The sequence below is a fragment of the Pseudophryne corroboree genome, chromosome 7 (assembly GCF_028390025.1).
Source record: "Pseudophryne corroboree isolate aPseCor3 chromosome 7, aPseCor3.hap2, whole genome shotgun sequence".
Classification (NCBI taxonomy): Eukaryota; Metazoa; Chordata; class Amphibia; order Anura; family Myobatrachidae; genus Pseudophryne; species Pseudophryne corroboree.
Genome location: NC_086450.1, coordinates 175,239,349 through 175,260,671, shown reverse-complemented (window position 1 = coordinate 175,260,671; position 21,323 = coordinate 175,239,349). Strand labels below are relative to the sequence as shown.

Below are 21,323 nucleotides of genomic sequence, written 5' to 3'. Positions count from 1 at the left end.
TTAATTGGTTTATGGTTAGTTCAGTCAGTTATTTTACTTCATTGAATTATGGTTTATTATAGTTCATTAAAGTTGTCCTCTAAATCCATCCAGTGGAAGGCCCAGAACAGGTTCCCTGTGTCAAAGTTTTGCCAAGCGTACACCAAAAGGAGATCCGTCCGGACCCCAATACCCTAGTAAGTCTTCTGGGATCCAGTACTACTGCTTTAGTTTTCTTCCAAAGCGATCCAGTGGAAAGCACAGAACAGGCTCCCTGGGTCAGAGTTCTGCCCAGCACATTCTGCCATAAGGTCCGACCTACACCAACTCCGCCCCCCCACCTAAAACCTGGCCAGGATCCAACTGGATCACCTTGCGATGGTTTCATACCAATCTGTGCAGTGGTGTCCAAATGCATAATCGTACATACAAACAGAGCAAAGCATTTTATACAGTATCTGTGTACGGCCCTGTTCCCAAAAGAGGTGGATTTTTATTTTATTTTATTTTTTAAGCCCTATTCCTATTTTAAGTTGGATTATGAAGGGTATGTGTCCCCAGTTTGGTCCAGATCCATCAAGCCATGTATGAGCCTATGAAGGACAGACAGACTTTCACATTTATAGATTTATTTATTTTTAAGACCTATCTTGGTAAGGATAAATCTCCCCTTGTGTCAGGATTATTATGGGATATTGAATGCCCCTCATAAGACTTTGACACCTGACCTGATGGCTATATTATAATGGGGACTTAAGGATTTTTTTAATTCCCATCCTTTATAGGAAAAGGCTAACGCTGCTCCTCAACTCAATGGGTGGAATTCAAGTGTTCTGCATGCCAGTGGCCACTAGATGGCTTTTGACATAGCAGTTCAAGTGTTGCTTCGTTCTGGCTTGCACAGCTGCCGGCGCTGATATTACTGTTATGTTTTTCCATCATTTTAAGAGAGTGGTACATAGTCAGTTAATACACTTTTTATATCATCTCCATTAAATCTTTTCTGACACTAGTATATATGCAGTACTTAAAGTGGCCCTAGAGAGGTGGTGGAACTCACCCCCCTCCCCACGGCACCCTTGTAATAAAGGTATGGCGCGCGTGCCGCAAAAAGGGGTGTGGTCTCAAAGAAAGGGGCGTGGTCACACAATAGTAATAATACCCACAGTAGTAGCACCCCATAATACAGATAATGCCCGCAGCAGTAGCTCCCCTTATACAATGCCCACAGTAGTAGTGCTCCTTATGCAATGTCCACTGTACTGGTAGTGCCCCTTATATAGAACCCATAGTAGTGGTATCCCTTAATCAATGCCCACAATAGTAGTGCCCCTTATGTCCCCAGGAGTGATGCCCCTTATGAAGTGTCCCCTTTACAATGCCCTCAGTAGTGCCCCCAGTAGTAATGCCCTTAATGGTAATGCCCCTGTGTAGTATTGCCCCAGTAGTAATGTTGCCTGTAGTAATGCCCCCAGTCGTTTAGCCCCCTGTAGTTTAGCCCAAGTGGTATTGCCCCCAGTAGTTTGCTAGTAACTGTAGTACTGGTCGCACAGGTTAATTCTTATTATGAAAATGACCCCAATTTATATTATCCAAAACACATCAGCGTTATTCGTAACCATTTAGGGGGTGCTACCACAGGCAAAATAAATCTGCATGAAAAGAGAAAGGGAAAAGGTTTATTATGTAGTTTAGCCACCAGTAGTAATGCCCCCCCGTAGTTTGCCCCCAGTAGTAATGCCCTCCTGTAGTTAGCCCCCTTGTAGCTTGCCCCCAGTAGTAATGCCCCCCAGTAGTTTGCCCCCAGTAGATGTGCCGCTACACAAAGGAGAAAAACCAAACAAAACACATAATACTCACCAAGCCCCGCTCCGTGTCCGACCGCTGCAGTCCTCTGGGCATCCGCTCCTCGGCACTATGGGAGAGACGTCATGACGTCTCTCCCACAGCGCACAGTGACAGCGCCGGAAGCCGGAGCTCAGTACTGAGCTCCTGCCTCCGGCTGCTGCTGTGGAGATAGCCGGGCGCCCGCTGGTAACACAATCTCAGCGGACGCCCGACATCGTCCTGCAGCGCCGGCCACACATCGGGTGAGGTGAGCTGGAGGAGGCGGAACTGCGTTCCGTCTCCAAGTAGAACTGACAACGCAGTTCCCCCCCGTTCCAGCTCACTTTAACCCATGTATGTATGTATGTATGTATGTATGTGTGTATGTACTGTATGTAGTCTGATCTAGATGTTGTGGGAAATTTTCCTTTCCACAATGTACTGTACGCAGAGACCTGTGCTTCCTGTTAAATATTTGTAAACACAAAAGAAAAATCTATGTATTTTATTTTGTATTGTACATGGCTCCTGCAACTAAGTTGAGACAACACATTCTTTCCTATCATTTAAAGTTGTTACTGCTCAAACATGTAATTCGCCACTAGTGTATGTGGAACATCTGTAAATAAAGCTTTAATCTTAGCTAGTGCCAATTGTTAGTAATTATTCGTTAAGCCATTGTGATGCTATTCTCTTTAGACTTGTTCATGAATTTGCCTACACACCCGGTGTATGCGGGAGCTGGCTGCAGTTTGTGTAGTAACTGAGGGGCATATATACCAAGCCTTGGAGAGAGATAAAGTACCAGCCAATCGGCTCCTACCTTCCATTTTACAAGCTGTGTTTGAAAAAGGGGAGTTAGGGGGGCATTTACTAAGCAGTGATAAGAGCGGAAAAGTGAGCCAGTGGAGAAGTTGCCCCATCAACCAATCAGCAGCTCTGTATAATTTTATAATATGCAAATTATAGCTGTTACTTCAGTGCTGATTTGTTGCCATGGACAACTCTTCCACTGGCTCACTTCTCCGCTATTATCACTGCTTAGTAAGTGTCCCCCTTAGTAGCTTGTTTGCTGGTACTTTATCTCTCTCCAAGGCTTAGTGCACATGCCCCATAGCTACTACATGAGCGTTCAAACTGCATGTATTATGTAGGCTGTTTAAAACGTTTGATGTCAGGAACATGTTTGATGGACTTGGGAATTCAGTTGTTTTTCCCTGCAGCTGCCACTAGATGACGCCCGACTGAGCATTCAATTGTTTCTCCGTTTGGGCGCGATTAGCTGTGGGGAGAAACATTTCAGCTTGCAGCCCCTTGTGCTGGTGAGCAGAAAAGTGACTTGCATAGTGCCCAGCACATTGGTCAGATTTTAGCCGTTACCTGGCTAATCCTGACCCTTTTGGACGCAATAAGCATATAAAAAAAAATTTGAATATCGCCAGGCAGTGTCTAGGTCAACCCCAAAAGGTTGACATGCACAAGGTCGACATGGGAAAGGTTGACACAGGAAAAGGTCGACTTGAGTGTTTTGGTGTAGTTCTTGCCATGTTTCGGCCGAGGTCCCTCGCTGCGCTTACCACAGTTTACTATTCCCAATTGTAGTCCACGTGGATGGTAAAGTATGAAAAAGCAGTTCAAAACTCATATTGACCTTTTGGCCACGTTGACCTAATGCATGTCGATCTAACATCTGGAAACCGTTTCAGGCACAGAAGTAGTCCTGAGCTCTTCACATAAGTGCAGTTGCAGAATGACCACAGAGGTAGATGGTGTTCATGTTCCAACCTAATTTATCAGCGTCATGGGAGATTGTGCAGATTATAATTGTTATTGGGTCATTATGGGTCATATCGCAGTGTGTGTGGACAGCTTTTGTCTCTACCTTCCTTTACCCATTATAAGGTTACTGTCATGTGAGTGCTCCACAATGTATCTAGTTTGATCCCCTTATCCAGTGGTTCTCAAACGCTGTCCCCAAGGCTCCCCAGTGGTCCATGTTTTAAGTTCAGCCATACTTGGCCACAGGTGACTAATACCCCTTTCATACTTACACAGCCGGGTTGCATCCGGGAATGTGTACACAGGTGCGACTTGACTTGAGATCCCTTTCAGACTTGCGGCCTGAGCCCGCATATTGCCAGCTTGATGACGTCATCACTGATGCTACAGGAGGTGGCGCTTGGAGATGATAATCTCCAAGCGCCGCCTCCTCCTATGCAGAGGACGGGCTTTAGGACCCTTTCAGAATAAGCAAAATCCTGGGTTGATGCACGTTCACGTGTGCTGAGCCATGGATATACTGTACCTAAAGCCTGGGCCGTTGGGGTACCTTGAGGACCGTGTCTGAGAACCTCTGCCCTAATCTATGCAGGCTATAATGGGCAACTACTGTTTATTCTGTCGCATGGGGCCCTTCATGCCGAAACATGCGGGCACCAGCTTTGTCCTCCATTTCTGGATCTGTTGGCCATTTTCTCCAATTTAGACTGTAATCCTTATTGAAACATGGGGCAGAAGCTGAAGCTTGACGAGTTCTATAACAGAGCTGAGGTCTGAGCTGGATGTTGTCTGGGGCAGAAGACTTCTGCATCATGTGGCCTCCTCTGCACAATGCATGGATGTCTTGCTAGGTCGGCAGCACAACTGAGATCAAAGGATCAAAGACTCACACCGTGCACCGCGTGCTCTGCCTCCTTCCTCTGTGGGAAATGCTGCGTCATCCTTGCTTTACTCATTACAGCAAGAGCAGGAATGCTTAGGCAGGCCCTGATATGTACAGTGTGCTGCATTTTTGGTTCAGTTTATCCATGCGAACAGACCTGTTATGGGGCACATAAAAAAACAAGCTGAGATATATTGATATTATTATTATTATCCTTTATTTCTCTATCGTCCTAGTGGATGCTGGGGTTCCTGAAAGGACCATGGGGAATAGCGGCTCCGCAGGAGACAGGGCACAAAAAGTAAAGCTTTAGGATCAGGTGGTGTGCACTGGCTCCTCCCCCTATGACCCTCCTCCAAGCCTCAGTTAGATTTTTGTGCCCGGCCGAGAAGGGTGCAATCTAGGTGGCTCTCCTAAAGAGCTGCTTAGAAAAGTTTAGCTTAGGTTTTTTATTTTACAGTGAGTCCTGCTGGCAACAGGATCACTGCAACGAGGGACTTAGGGGAGAAGAAGTGAACTCACCTGCGTGCAGGATGGATTGGCTTCTTTGGCTACTGGACATTAGCTCCAGAGGGACGATCACAGGTACAGCCTGGATGGTCACCGGAGCCTCGCCGCCGGCCCCCTTGCAGATGCTGAAACAAGAAGAAGGTCCAGAATCGGCGGCATGAAGACTCCTCAGTCTTCTTAAGGTAGCGCACAGCACTGCAGCTGTGCGCCATTTCCTCTCAGCACACTTCACACGGCAGTCACTGAGGGTGCAGGGCGCTGGGAGGGGGGCGCCCTGGGAGGCAATGAAAACCTATTTTTGGCTAAAAATACCTCACATATAGCCTCCGGGGGCTATATGGAGATATTTAACCCCTGCCAGAATCCGTTAAGAGCGGGAGACGAGGCCGCCGAAAAAGGGGCGGGGCCTATCTCCTCAGCACACAGCGCCATTTTCCCTCACAGAAAGGCTGGAGGGAAGGCTCCCAGACTCTCCCCTGCACTGCACTACAGAAACAGGGTTAAAACAGAGAGGGGGGGCACTAATTTGGCGTTAGAAATATATAAAAAAGATGCTATAAGGGAAAACACTTATATAAGGTTGTCCCTATATAATTATAGCGTTTTTGGTGTGTGCTGGCAAACTCTCCCTCTGTCTCTCCAAAGGGCTAGTAGGTCCTGTCCTCTATCAGAGCATTCCCTGTGTGTGTGCTGTGTGTCGGTACGTGTGTGTCGACATGTATGAGGACGATGTTGGTGAGGAGGCGGAGCAATTGCCTGTAATGGTGATGTCACTCTCTAGGGAGTCGACACCGGAATGGATGGCTTATTTAGGGAATTACGTGATAATGTCAACACGCGCCAAGGTCGGTTGACGACATGAGACGGCCGACAAACAATTAGTACCGGTCCAGACGTCTCAAAAACACCGTCAGGGGTTTTAAAACGCCCGTTTACTTTAGTCGGTCGACACAGACACAGACAGGGACACTGAATCCAGTGTCGACGGTGAATAAACAAACGTATTCCTTATTAGGGCCACACGTTAAGGGCAATGAAGGAGGTGTTACATATTTCTGATACTACAAGTACCACAAAAGAGGGTATTATGTGGGATGTGAAAAAACTACCGTAGTTTTTCCTGAATCAGATAAATTAAATGAAGTGTGTGATGATCCGTGGGTTCCCCCCGATAGAAAATATGGGCGGTATACCCTTTCCCGCCAGAAGTTAGGGCGCGTTGGGAAACACCCCTTAGGGTGGATAAGGCGCTCACACGCTTATCAGAACAAGTGGCGGTACCGTCTATAGATAGGGCCGTCCTCAAGGAGCCAGCTGACAGGAGGCTGGAAAATATCATATAAAAGTATATACACACATACTGGTGTTATACTGCGACCAGCGATCGCCTCAGCCTGGATGTGCAGAGCTGGGGTGGCTTGGTCGGATTCCCTGACTAAAAATATTGATACCCTTGACAGGGACAGTATTTTATTGACTATAGAGCATTTAAAGGATGCATTTCTATATATGCGAGATGCACAGAGGGATATTTGCACTCTGGCATCAAGAGTAAGTGCGATGTCCATATCTGCCAGAAGATGTTTATGGACACAACAGTGGTCAGGTGATGCAGATTCCAAACGGCACAAAGGTGTATTGCCGTATAAAGGAAGAGGAGTTATTTGGGGTCGGTCCATCGGACCTGGTGGCCACGGCAACTGCTGGAAAATCCACCGTTTTTACCCTAAGTCACATCTCTGCAGAAAAAGACAACGTCTTTTCAGCTTCAGTCCTTTCGTCCCTATAAGAGTCATATCTGCCCAGGGATAGAGGAAAGGGAAGAAGACTGCAGCAGGCAGCCCATTCCCAGGAACAGAAGCGTTCCACCGCTTCTGACAAGCTCTCAGCATGACGCTGAGACCGTACAGGACCCCTGGATCCTACAAGTAGTATCCCAGGGGTACAGATTGGAATGTCGAGACGTTTCCCCTGCGCAGGCTCCTGAAGTCTGCTTTACCAAGGTCTCCCTCCGACAAGGAGGCAGTATGGGAAACAATTCACGAGCTGTATTCCCAGCAGGTGATAATTAAATTACCCCTCCTACAACAAGAAAAGGGGTATTATTCCACACTATATTGTGGTACTGAAGCCAGAAGGCTAGGTGAGACCTATTCTAAATCTAAAAAAATTTGAACACTTACAAAGGTTCAAATCAAGATGGAGTCACTCAGAGCAGTGATAACGAACCGGGAAGAAGGGGACTATCTGGTGTCCCGAGACATCAGGGATGCTTACCTCCATGTCCCAAATTTGCCCTTATCACTAAGGGTACCTCAGGTTCGTGGTACAGAACTGTCACTATCAGTTTCAGACGCTGCCGTTTGGATTGTCCACGGCACCCCGGGTCTTTACCAAGGTAATGGCCGAAATGATGGTTCTTCTTCGAAGAAAAGGCGTCTTAATTATCCCTTACTTGGACGATCTCCTGATAAGGGCAAAGTCCAGGGAACAGTTGGAGGTCGGAGTAGCACTATCTCGGATACTGTTACAACAGCAGGGGTGGATTCTAAATATTCCAAAATCGCAGCTGATCCCGACAACAAGTCTCCTGTGCTTAGGGATGATTCTGGACACAGTCCAGAAAAAGGTGTTTCTCCCGGAAGAGAAAGCCAGGGAGTTATCCGAGCTAGTCAGGAACCTCCTAAAATCAGTGCATCATTGCACAAGGGCCATGGTAAAAAAATGGTGACTTCCTTCGAAGCAATTCCAGTCGGCAGATTTCATGCAAGAACTTTTCAGTGGGATCTGCTGGACAAATGGTCCGGATCGCATCTTCAGATGCATCAGCGGATAACCCTATATCCAAGGACAAGGGTGTCTCTCCTGTGGTGGTTACAGAGTGCTCATCTTCTAGAGGGCCGCAGATTCGGCATTCAGTTTTGGATGTTGGTGACCACGGAGGCCAGCCCGAGAGGCTGGGGAGCAGTCACACAAGGAAAAAATTTTCAGGGAGTGTGATCAAGTCTGGAGACTTTTCTCCACATAAATATAGCTAAGGGTAAATTTATAATGCTCTAAGCTTAGCAAGACCTCTGCTTCAAGGTCAGCCGGTATTGATCCAGTGGGATAAAACATCACGGCAGTCGCCCACGTAAATAGACAGGGCGGCACAAGAAGCAGGAGGGCAGTGGCAAAAGCTGCAAGGACTTTTCGCTGGGCGGAAAATCATGTGATAGCACTGTCAGCAGTGTTTCATTCCGGGAATGGAAACTGGGAAGCAGACTTCCTCAGTAGGCACGACCTCCACCCGGCAGAGTGGGAACTTCATGGGGAAGTTTTCCACATAATTGTAAACCGTTGGGAATTACCAAAGGTGGACATGATGGCGTCCCGTCTGAACAAAAAACGGGACAGGTATTGCGCCAGGTTAAGAGACCCTCAGGCAATAGCTGTGGACGTTCTGGTAACACCGTGGGTGTACCAGTCGGTGTATGTGTTCCATCCTCTGCTTTTCATACCTAAGGTACTGAGAATTATAAGACGTAGAGGAGTAAGAACTATACTCATGGCTCCGGATTGGCCAAGAAGGACTTGGTACCCGGAACTTCAAGAGATGCTCACAGAGGACTTATGGCCTCTGCCGCTAAGAAGGGACTTGTTTCAGCAAGTACCATGTCTGTTCCAAGACTTACCGCAGCTGCGTTTGACGGCATGGCGGTGGAACGCCGGATCCTAAGGGAAAAGGCATTCAGGAAGAGGTCATTCCTACCCTGGTCAAAGCCAGAAAGGAGGTGACCGCACAACATTATCACCACATGTGGCGAAAATATGTTGCGTGGTGTGAGGCCAGGAAGGCCCCACGAAGAAATTTCAACTCGGTCGATTCCTGCATTTCCTGCAAACAGGAGTGTCTATGGGCCTCAAATTGGGGTCCATTAAGGTTCAAATTTCGGCCCTGTCGATTTTTCTTCCAGAAAGAATTGGCTTCAGTTCCTGAAGTCCAGAAGTTTGTCAAGGGAGTATTGCATATACAACCCCCTTTTGTGCCTCCAGTGGCACTGTGGGATCTCAACGTAGTTCTGGGATTCCTCAAAACACATTGGTTTAAAACCAGTCAAATCTGTGGATTTGAAGCATCTCACATGAAAAGTGAACATGCTCTTGGACCTGGCCTGGACCAGGCGAGTGTCAAATTGGTGGTTTTTTTCTCAAAAAAGCCCATATCTGTTTGTCCATTCGGACAGGGCAGAGCTGCGGACTCGTCCCCAGTTCTCTCCCTAAGGTGGTGTCAGTGTTTCACCTGAACCAGCTTATTGTGGTGTCTTGCGCCTACTAGGGACTTGGATGACTCCAAGTTGCTAGATGTGGTCAGGGCCCTGAAAATATAGGTTCCAGGACGGCTGGAGTCAGGAAAACTGACTTGCTGTTATCCTGTATGCACCCAACAAACTGGGTGCTCTTTCTTTTAAGCAGACTTTTGCTAGTTGGATGTGTAATACAATTCAGCTTGCACATTCTGTGGCAGGCCTGCCACAGCCAAAATATGTAAATGCCCATTCCACAAGGAAGGTGGGCTCATCTTGGGCGGCTGCCCGAGGGGTCTCGGCTTTACAACTTTGCCGAGCGGCTATTTAGTCAGGGGCAAACACGTTTGTAAAATCCTACAAATTTGATACCCTGGCTAAGGAGGACCTGGAGTTCTCTCATGCGGTGCTGCAGAGTCATCCGCACTCTCCCGCCCGTTTGGGAGCTTTGGTATAATCCCCATGGTCCTTTCAGGAACCCCAGCATCCACTAGGATGATAGAGAAAATAAGAATTTACTTACCGATAATTCTGTTTCTCGGAGTCCGTAGTGGATGCTGGGCGCCCATCCCAAGTGCGGATTATCTGCATTACTTGTACATAGTTACAAAAATCGGGTTATTATTGTTGTGAGCCATCTTTTCAGAGGCTCCGCTGTTATCATACTGTTAACTGGGTTCAGATCACAGGTTGTACAGTGTGATTGGTGTGGCTGGTATGAGTCTTACCCGGGATTCATAAATCCTTCCTTATTGTGTACGCTCGTCCGGGCACAGTATCCTAACTGAGGCTTGGAGGAGGGTCATAGGGGGAGGAGCCAGTGCACACCACCTGATCCTAAAGCTTTACTTTTTGTGCCCTGTCTCCTGCGGAGCCGCTATTCCCCATGGTCCTTTCAGGAACCCCAGCATCCACTACGGACTCCGAGAAACAGAATTATCGGTAAGTAAATTCTTATTTTAAATGGTGCCACAAGGTTTCCGCAGCGCCCAATCACAGAGTACATAAACAAATAATCAAAACCGCAATTTACAGTTAAAGACCATATAGAACAAGTACAGGGTAAATATACATAGCTTCATCAGCAGATGACACTGGAATAAGTATCAGGTGGGAGAAGACTGCTGGATCTGGTGAAGTTGAAGATTATTAAAGTAAGAAAAAAATATGTAACTCTCTCTTTGCAGAAATGCAACAGACAGGAACTTTTCCAGCTTTAAACCTAACTTCCAAAAGCTGGTGGGAAATAGAGTTGCCCAGGTCACAATAAAATGTTGGATTGTCTTATAATGTAGCTTGAGACCTTACCTTGCATTAAAATGCCTACTGATATGCTATTACAGACTGGCATAGCCTTCTTTGATTAAATATATATTGTTTCAACTTTTTTTTATAGAGGTAGGTACACACTAGGCAACGTTGACTATGAGCATTGTCGCCTAATGGTTTCCCCCTCCCGGGCGTCGGTGGCAGTGCATACACACTGAGCGATATGACGACCATATCTCTAATACCCCTTTCACACTGCCAATGTCGGATCCCACCCGGGAATTGGAAATGGGTCCTTGCCGGGTGGGATCCGGCATTGGATGCTGTTGCTGGCTTCCCCGAACCGGCAGTATGCTGGGCGGGTTGCCATAGCGGGTGGGGGTGGAGGCGGCACTGGGAGATGAGATCATTTCCACGCCGCCTCTCCTTGTTGTAGTGAACGGGTCCCGGGTCACATCGACCCGAGAGCCCATTTACGCTGCCATTGACCCGGTATTCAACCCGGGAATAACACTGCTTTATTCCCGGGTCGAATTGCCGGGTCAGGCGATCCGGAATTTCGGCTATGGCGCCTTCACACCACACGCTGACCCGTACCGGGTTATTTGTGCGGTATGAAAGGGGTATCTGTGACGTCACGCAGCAGCCAGGCCGTGCTGGCAGCAGTCATTGTCGTCCAAATTGAGCTGCATGTACGGCTGACAGCAAGGGTCGTTAACGCCCCGCGGGGCTGCGCATTGCACATTATCACCAGGTACACACTTGCCGAGAGAGTGAACGATGCCGCTCAGGAAGTGTGAAAATGAGCAACGTCGCTCTTTTTCTCAGCAACTGTGTATGCATCCAAGATTGCAGAAGCTGTGTTGGGGGTGGATGGGGGTTTGTATGAGACATTGGCAGCAGTCATTAGATGAACTGTTTGTACTAATCTCATCTACACACAAAGCTGCCGCCAGTGTCTGTAAAACATGTCGCTGTAAAAACCTGTAATATATTGCTGTCTGGAAATGGGCAAAGTTTAGAATTGCCTAATGTGAAGGTAGAGGGCTGGAGTGATAACCACCATCTAGCTAGCAGTGCATTTGGGTAAACAGAATATTGTTTGCTCCGTTAAGTATATGTTTTTCTGTTAATGTAAAGCTAATCTATTTTAAGTCTGCAGTGTGTCCAAAGTCTTTCTTGTACAGTCTAGTGCATAATCCATGCTTCACTGTTTTTTATTGCTTAAAAAGTAAAAAGCGTAATTTCTGCCGTATCACAATTCTGTTTCATACTCATTTAAAAAGGCATACACTTTATCTAATATTGATATCGAAGCAGTCTCCATCACTGACCACTGTGGTATAGTTCAGGAAAATAGAGTTCTGCTACAATGCCTATGAGGAAACTTGGTTATTGCAAGACATTGGGGACGGGATGTATTGAGCAAATGCAATACATCTGCCACGGGATGTGGTCAAGATGCTGGCTTTTGGGATCTAAGCATTAGGAATGCCGACGACTGAATCTCGGCAGGGTCAGGACACCGGTCCGAGAATACAGACAGCCGGCCTCCCGAACAGAAGTATAGTGGGTGGGTTTGGGCCGGGGGAGAAGGGGTTAGCTTTAGGTGCCTCCCAGGGGGGAGGGTTAGGGTTATGTTGGGGGGCAGAGGGATTAGGTTTAGGCACTACTGGGGGGAGGTAGGGTCAGGCACTAACGGGGGAGGTTAGGGTTAGGCAGCTGGAACGGAGGTACCCCCTCCCCCTCCCAGTTGGGCTTACAACTATCAGGATACAGGCATCGGTATTCTGACCACCGGCATCCCATGCGCAGACAAATCATACTAAACCACCTGCCACGTACAAGCTGGAGAGCAGCGTAAATAATGCCGGTATGCTTGTAGATTTGCAATTAAAATCATAAAGGACTCGTCTTCTGAAAAGAGCAGTACTTAGCGATATAAGGACTTTTGGGTTTATGACCCAGGAGTCATTCTGTCCATTCTCAAGCTGTGGGGGACACTGGAAGGAATCCTATTGGACACCTCTCCGGGAACTATATGAAAATAAGCCCACAGCCTTCTGTTAGGAAACTCCATCTATGGATGGTGTTGCCTGTTGGGTACAAGCTCCGGAAAGGTCTGCTTTCTGATCCTTATAGATAAGGAAATTGCGGTCAGACCTCATTTTCAGATTATTATTTTTTTACCACATTTCCTTGTTAGTACATCCCGCCCTGGGCCTCATTCATGTGCCCGCAGATGCATGAGCAACTGGGAGTTTGTTCAAAATACACTTGCGAAAATATGCTAATGACTCAGCCACTGTCTTCTGCACAGAAACTCCCAATGCTGGCGTCTCGCATCTGCAGCTTGTGTACATAAGTGTTTGCACATTGGCCAGACCATAAGACCTCTGCTATCTTGGACAGAGTGGCTCTCCTAAGATGCATGGGGTTCTCCAGCTGCGAATAAATGCATACTGTCTAACTATGGCACATGACTGCGTTTTTATTCCCCCCCCCTCGATTACCTCCCCCATATGCTGACAACCTGTCACTCGCTTTGCAAAAAAAAAAAATTTACGCAGCCACAGTCGCTAATCACTTGCTCAGCATGCGGCTTTGGTGCAGTGACGATTGAAAGCTCCGCTGCGCCCAGCATCGATATTGCATGCACCTCTCATGACTATTGTTACATAGGGGGATATTCAATTGTTTGAAAAGTTAGTTGGGTGTCTGGAAAAAAACAGACACCCAACTGACTTTTCAAACAATTGAATTCCCCCCATAGAGTGTGAATCTGTGCTTATTACTACAGGGAAATAAAAACAGATCTTAAAGTGCCACTGCTGCCTTGATAACCTGCAATAAGGCCACCTGCAGGCTGCAAATTGCTCTGAGCCACAATCTGTAGGCCAGAGGTAGATGGCATTTTCTCTGAATGCCTGCAGCGGGATGTAATGCTGCCCGAGTTCGACTACTGTGCGGGATTCCGGATGAACTCAGATGTTTTTTTTAAAGGGGCAATCCCTTACATGGAAAAACCATGCCTTGTAAGTGATTGCCCCTATAAAAAATGTCAGAGTTCGTTGGGCATCCCGCACGCCCCGCCGAACTCGGGCGGCATCACATCCCACCGTATATGTTTAACATTACAAGTCAAAGGAAGTTAATGGAGTACTACTAAGACTACAACATATAATTCAAAATGTTCCTGTTCGTTCCAAATTAATTGGTTGTAGTTTCATGACCATTGGTTATTCCTAAAATATGCCAATATGTGCGGGATGGGCACGCTTCCAATAGGGTGTTATAATAAAAAGTAATACCAGTATATCCATGTTTATCATTTATTTAAATTTTGTTTTTAACCTCTTTAAACTGAATCCTACTTTTTCACCTCTGCAGCATTACGGCGCTGAATGGAAGCATCCTGATGAGTGAGGTGCTGCAACTACCGTCAGCCTTATGAACAGTAATATCATGGGTTTGAATGCATTCTGCGGCCTTTGAAGCAACTGTGCTGGCAGAAGAATTGCTCAGAAGGTCATGGCGCTCTTTACACCTTGGAAACTGTCCTCCCAGAAGCTTGGCTTCTTCCTGGTGACTTTTGGCTTTATCTGGGGCATGATGTTACTTCATTTTACCATTCAGCAGCGGACTCAGCATGAAAGCAGCACCATGCTCCGCGAACAGATTTTGGATCTCAGTAAACGATATATCAAAGCCCTGGCGGAAGAAAATAGGAACGTAGTAGACGGGCCATATGTCGGGACAATGACAGCATATGGTAAGGAGAATTTTGCAGGCTTTGCATGAGAGAATGGATGACATTGCTTTATTAATACTCTGTTTGATAGAAGATCTAGAAGAGCATGCAGGTTTCAAATCCTCTATTTTTCGAAGATAAAACAAATTATAGGTTTAATTGGCCATCTGGCTGAGTGATTCAGAAAGCTGTTTATGGCTTTATACTGCTTTTTAGTTTTGCTTTTCTGTACGGTTTGGTGAGAGATTAGAAAAATTATTTTTTGAGGGAAAAGAAAACTATTTATTTGGGGTTGGAGGACGGTTGGTTGGGACACTGGCAAATGTATATCTGTAAGCCAGGAAGCTGCCTGTGTGACATGTCCCTATGTGAATGACACTGCAGGATCAGAGGCTTGGCTAGCCTGTTTAGTGTGTGTATATTGTGCCAGATGACTATGCAGTCTTTTCCAATTAGATGTGCTATTACAGGGAGAGATAGCAGATTGGCTGAAGTCAATTGACGTGTGCACTGTAGAAAGCACAGTGGCTGGACACACCTCCGTCAGGATCTGTGCAACTTGTGCTCCAGGCAGTTGGTTATATAGATGTCTCCTCATACATATTTGCTGCAGTCACGACAAACCATACTTACCTACTCTCCCGGAAGCTGCAGGAGGCTCCCGCGAAGAGTGGGCAGGTCTCCCGCATCCTGCTCGCACCCTAGTGATGCGGGCAGAATGGAGAGATAATCTCCCGTATTCGCGAGTCCGTTGGGTGGGGATGGGGTTAAAATGATGCAAATCGTGCCATTTTAACCCCGCCGCCTTCCTGCGGACCCGTGAATCGCGGTATTTTCCGATATGGGGTGGGGCTTGGTTATGTCACAGTCCGGCCCCGCCCCCGAAGACTCCTGCAGCATATCCTCTCCGGGTGAGAAATAACATGTAGGCAAGGATGCGCCAAACAACCCCTCTTGGCACACCAGGTCGTGTGAGAATCTTTTGGGATCAGGTGTCCTTTTTTTTTTTTTTGCTTCTTTTTTAGTTGTTACAAGTATGCGTCTTAAGGGCAATGCAGTGCGACTAGGACACATGAAGAGTCTGTGCTGATTAATTTGAGAAGTTCACTTGTATATCTGGGTTCGACTGAGTATCTGAATCTGTACACAAAGGGGGTTATTCAGAGATGAACGCAGATCGCTGCGCGCGCAGCCAGATCTGTGTTCATCTATGCACATGCTGAGGGCGTCCAGCATGTGTAAGGCCACCTCCCAATGCGTGCACAATTTAATTGGAACTAAGGTTGACCCCTGGCGCACTGTTAGAATGTCAGCGGCTATTTTGGGTTTGTGTTTGGAGCGGCTGCGTGTGACGTCACGCAGCTTTTCCCCAAAAATGGTCCCGGACCACCCCCGTCTTTCCAACGATGCCCCCGCAACGCCGTAACCCCGCCTTCGCAACACCGTCGCCTGTCAATCACATTGCGGTCGCATCGGGATGCTACCTCAGTGTGTATGGCCACGCGGCCATTACACGTGCGCATGTTGCTGCCAGCGGCAAACTGCGCTGCAGGCCACTATTGCAGTCGGATCTGAATGGCCCCCAAAGGGCGGAGTTCCAATGTTATCCCGACATCCCACCCGCTATCACCAGCAGCTAATGAAATGTTTCTGCCGACGGGCGCGATATCATCATTTTAGCTTGCTACCCCTGGGGGTGTTGAGCTGAAATGTGTGAAAGGTGACCTGTTTGGACACCCAAATGGGACTTTTCGCGTTGTGCCCACTAGTTTAGTTGGGTTGAGCAGCTTTACGCACCTAAACCCGGCTGGTATGGGTGCGATTTTTCGAAAATGGGAGACAATTGACTATCACCCCCACAATCTCCCATCACTTTAGACTGGAGATCAGGTGCGATATAACAGTTGCAGCCGCAGCTTTTTCCCAATACAAGTGTCCTATATTAAATCAATCAACACAATCTCCTTGTGCGTCCTACTTACATTGCTCTGTTAGCAAAGCAAAAAAAGGACGCATCTGGGTAAAACCATGCTGCACTGCCAGTGGGGCACTCCTGCCAGGCACCTCGCACTGGGGAGGCATTTGATATGCCTGCATCACGGCTGGGAAGGCATTCGATATGCCGTGTTCTCCCTCCAGGGGAATCCACGACACCCCTGAAGGGAGAACCCGCAGCGTGGCGAGTGCAGCGAGCCCGCAAGGAGTTCTTTTGCGCTTGCCCCGCTGCCGGCATGCCGGCGCTCGGGATCCCAGCGCCAGGATCCCAAGCGTCTGTATAACATAGTACACCCCTCGTGCTGCATTGTGTATAGAAGCTAGATGTATAAAGATGCATCTGTAGTTTTAATGAGGTTAAAAAACTTTTTTTTTTTTGTGACAGAGGTAAGCAAAATGGTTTTCTAACATTTTTCAACGTTCAGAGAAAATGTTTTCCCAGTTGTGTTGTCTGTCTAGTTTATTAAACAAAGAAAACTCTGCAAATTGTGGGTGATACGTAGTAAAGTGAAAATGTGGCTAAAACCCCAAAAGCTCCCATTTTCGTATTTTGGCCCTAATTCGCAGAGGGACTCCCAGTGCCGAAACCCGGAAGTCAAGTTACCAATGCTGATCGCAAAGGACTGCTCTTATTGGGAGAACTGTCCTTTGCTGTACTAATCGTATATGTTGGTACATATGTGATTAGTATCAATGCGATGTGTGGCAGGATGTGCTGAAAATGCTTAGTACAGTACATCCCATCCTGTGAATGTTACCGTCCGAACATTTTGGCAGATGTCGGAATTTCTCTGATGTCCTAAGTGGATGCTGGGACTCCGTAAGGACCATGGGGAATAGCGGCTCCGCAGGAGACTGGGCACAACTAAAGAAAGCTTTAGGACTACCTGGTGTGCACTGGCTCCTCCCACTATGACCCTCCTCCAGACCTCAGTTAGAATCCTGTGCCCGGCTGAGCTGGATGCACACTAGGGGCTCTCCTGAGCTCCTAGAAAGAAAGTATATTTTAGGTTTTTTATTTTACAGTGAGATCTGCTGGCAACAGACTCACTGCAGCGAGGGACTAAGGGGAGAAGAAGCGAATCTACCTGACTGGAGATAGCTTGGGCTTCTTAGGCTACTGGACACCATTAGCTCCAGAGGGATCGACCGCATGGAACCGGCCATTGATGTTCGGTCCCGGAGCCGCGCCGCCGGCCCCCTTACAGAGCCAGAAGCAAGAAGAATCCGGAAAATCGGCGGCAGAAGACATCAGTCTTCACCAAGGTAGCGCACAGCACTACATCTGTGCGCCATTGCTCCTCATACACACTTCACACTCCGGTCACTGAGGGTGCAGGGTGCTGGGGGGGGCGCCCTGAGAAGCAATAAATACACCTTGGCTGGCAAATATATCACAATATATAGCCCCAGAGGCTATATATGTGTTAAATACCCCTGCCAGAATCCATAAAAAAGCGGGAGAAAAGTCAGCCGAAAAAGGGGCGGAGCGATCTCCCTCAGCACACTGGCGCCATTTCTCCCAAACAGCTCCGCTGGAAGGAAGCTCCCTGGCTCTCCCCTGCAGTCTACACTACAGAAAAGGGTAAAAAAGAGAGGGGGGGCACTAAATTTAGGCGCAATATACATATAGCAGCTATAAGGGGATATAATTTAGTTAATCCCTGATTTATATAGCGCTCTGGTGTGTGCTGGCATACTCTCTCTCTGTCTCCCCAAAGGGCTTTGTGGGGTCCTGTCTTCTGTCAGAGCATTCCCTGTGTGTGTGCGGTGTGTCGGTACGGCTGTGTCGACATGTTTGATGAGGAGACTTATGTGGAGGAGGAGCAGGTGCCTATAAATGTGTTGTCACCCCCTGCGGGGCAGACACCGGAGTGGATGGACTTGTGGAAGGAATTACGCGAAAGTGTCGACTCCTTACATAAAAAATTTGACGACATGCCAAATGCGGGGCAGCCGGCTTCTCAGCCCGTGCCTGCCCAGACGTCTCAAAAGTCATCAGGGGCTCTAAAACGCCCGCTACCTCAGATGGCAGACACAGATGTCGACACGGATACTGATACCAGTGTCGACGACGAAGAGACTAATGTAATGTCCAATAGGGCCACTCGTTATATGATTGAGGCAATGAAAAATGTTTCTCTAACGTCCTAGTGGATGCTGGGGACTCCGTCAGGACCATGGGGAATAGCGGCTCCGCAGGAGACAGGGCACAAAAGCAAGCTTTTAGGATCACATGGTGTGTACTGGCTCCTCCCCCTATGACCCTCCTCCAAGCCTCAGTTAGGTTTTTGTGCCCGGCCGAGAAGGGTGCAATCTAGGTGGCTCTCTTAAAGAGTTACTTAGAAAAAGTTTTTAGGTTCTTTATTTTCAGTGAGTCCTGCTGGCAACAGGCTCACTGCATCGAGGGACTTAGGGGAGAGATTTTCAACTCACCTGCGTGCAGGATGGATTGGATTCTTAGGCTACTGGACATAGCTCCAGAGGGAGTCGGAACACAGGACTCGCCCTGGGGTTCGTCCCGGAGCCGCGCCGCCGACCCCCCTTGCAGACGCTGAAGATGAAGAGGTCCGGAACCAGGCGGCAGAAGACTCTCAGTCTTCATCAGGTAGCACACAGCACTGCAGCTGTGCGCCATTGTTGTCAGCACACTTCACACAGCGGTCACGGAGGGTGCAGGGCGCTGGGGGGGGGCGCCCTGGGCAGCAATGTATAATACCTGTATGGCGAAAAATACATCACATATAGCCCTTGAGGCTATATGGATGTATTTAACCCCTGCCAGATATCTAAAACTCCGTAGAAGAAGCCCGCCGAAAAGGGGGCGGGGCCTATTCTCCTCAGCACACAGCGCCATTTTCCCTCACGGAAAGGCTGGGGGGGAAGGCTCCCATGCTCTCCCCTGCACTGCACTACAGAAACAGGGTTAAAACAGAGAGGGGGGGCACTGATTTGGCGATATGTATATATATTAAAATGCTATAAGGGAGGAACACTTATATAAAGGTTGTCCCTGGATAATTATAGCGTTTTGGTGTGTGCTGGCAAACTCTCCCTCTGTCTCCCCAAAGGGCTAGTGGGTCCTGTCCTCTATCAGAGCATTCCCTATGTGTGTGCTGTATGTCGGTATGTGTGTGTCGACATGTATGAGGAAAATATTGGTGAGGAGGCGGAGCAAATTGCCTGTAATGGTGATGTCACTCTCTAGGGAGTCGACACCGGAATGGATGGCTTATTTATGGAAATTACGTGACAATGTCAACACGCTGCAAGCCGGTTGACGACATGAGAGGGCCGGCGAACAAATTAGTATCTGTCCAGGCGTCTCAAACACCGTCAGGGGCTGTAAAATGCCCATTTACCTCAGTCGGTCGACACAGACCCAGACACGGACACTGATTTCAGTGTCGACGGTGAAGAAACAAACGTATTTTCTTTTAGGGCCACACGTTAAGGGCAATGAAGGAGGTGTTACATATTTCTGATACTCCAAGTACCACAAAAAAGGGTATTATGTGTGAGGTGAAAAAACTACCTGTAGTTTTTCCTGAATCAGATAAATTAAATGAAGTGTGTGATGATGCGTGGGTTTCCCCCGATAGAAAATTATTGGCGGTATACCCTTTCCCGCCAGAAGTTAAGGCGCGGTGGGAAACACCCCTCAGGGTGGATAAGGCGCTCACACGCTTATCAGAACAAGTGGCGGTACCATCTACGGATAGGGCCGTACTTAAGGAGCCAGCTGATAGGAGGCTGAAAAATATCCTAAAAAGTATACACACACATGCTGGTGTTATACTGCGACCAGCGATCGCCTCAGCCTGGATGTGCAGAGCTGAGGTGGCTTGGTCGGATTCCCTGACTAAAAATATTGATACCTTTGACAGGGACAGTATTTTATTGACTATAGAGCATTTAAAGGATGCATTTCTATATATGCGAGATGCGCAGAGGGATATTTGCACTCTGGCATCAAGAGTAAATGCGATGTCCATATCTGCAAGAAGATGTTTATGGACACGACAGTGGTCAGGTGATGCAGATTCCAAACGGCACAAAGATGTATTGCCGTATAAAGGGGAGGAGTTATTTGGGGTCGGTCCATGGGACCTGGTGGCCAGGGCAACTGCTGGAAAATCCACCGTTTTTTACCCTAAGTCACATCTCTGCAGAAAAAGACACCGTCTTTTCAGCCTCAGTCCTTTCGTCCCTATAAGAGTCATATCTGCCCAGGGATAGAGGAAAGGGAAGAAGACTGCAGCAGGCAGCCCATTCCCAGGAACAGAAGCCCTCCACCGCTTCTACCAAGTTCTCAGCATGACGCTGGGACCGTACAGGACCCCTGGATCCTACAAGTAGTATCCAAGGGGTACAGATTGGAATGTCGAGAGGTTTCCCCCCTCGCAGGTTCCTGTAGTCTGCTGTACCAATGTCTCCCTCCGACAGGGAGGCAGTATTGAAAACAATTCACAAGCTGTATTCCCAGCAGGTGATAATAAATTTACCCCTCCGACAACAAGGAAAGGGGTATTACTCCACACTATATGGTGGTACTGAAGGCTAGGTGAGACCTATTCTAAATCTGAAAAATTTGAACACTTACAAGGGTTCAAATCCAGATGGAGTCACTCAGAGCAGTGATAGCAAAGAACAAGGGGACTATATGGTGTCCCGGGACATCAGGGATGCTTACCTCCATGTCCCAAAATTTGCCTTTTCTCACCAAGGGTACCTCAGGTTCGTGGTACAGAACTGTCACTATCATTTTCAAGACGATGCCGTTGGATTGTCCAAGGCACCCCGGGTCCTTACCAAGGTAATGACCGAAAGGAGGATTCGTCTTCAAAGAAAATGGACGACCTCCTGATAAGAACAAGGTCCAGAGAACAGTTGGAGGTCGGAGTAGCACTATCTCAAGTAGTTCTACGACAGCACGGGTGGATTCTAAATATTCCAAAACCGCAGTTGTTCCGACGACACGTCTGCTGGTCCTAGGGATGATTCTGGACACAGTCCAGGAAAAGGTGTTTCTCCCAGAGGAGAA

General features: G+C 47.8%; 1 protein-coding gene across 1 annotated transcript in view; it reads left to right on the top strand.

Moving 5' to 3' along the window:
- Window positions 1-21,323, top strand: part of MGAT5 (alpha-1,6-mannosylglycoprotein 6-beta-N-acetylglucosaminyltransferase) — a 298,273-nt gene that overhangs the window by 74,138 nt on the left and 202,812 nt on the right. Inside the window, exon 2 of the mRNA XM_063933791.1 lies at window positions 13,924-14,305. Coding sequence (XP_063789861.1) covers window positions 14,065-14,305 — 241 coding nt within the window. The 5' untranslated portion in view covers window positions 13,924-14,064. The remainder of the gene's footprint in view (window positions 1-13,923; window positions 14,306-21,323) is intronic.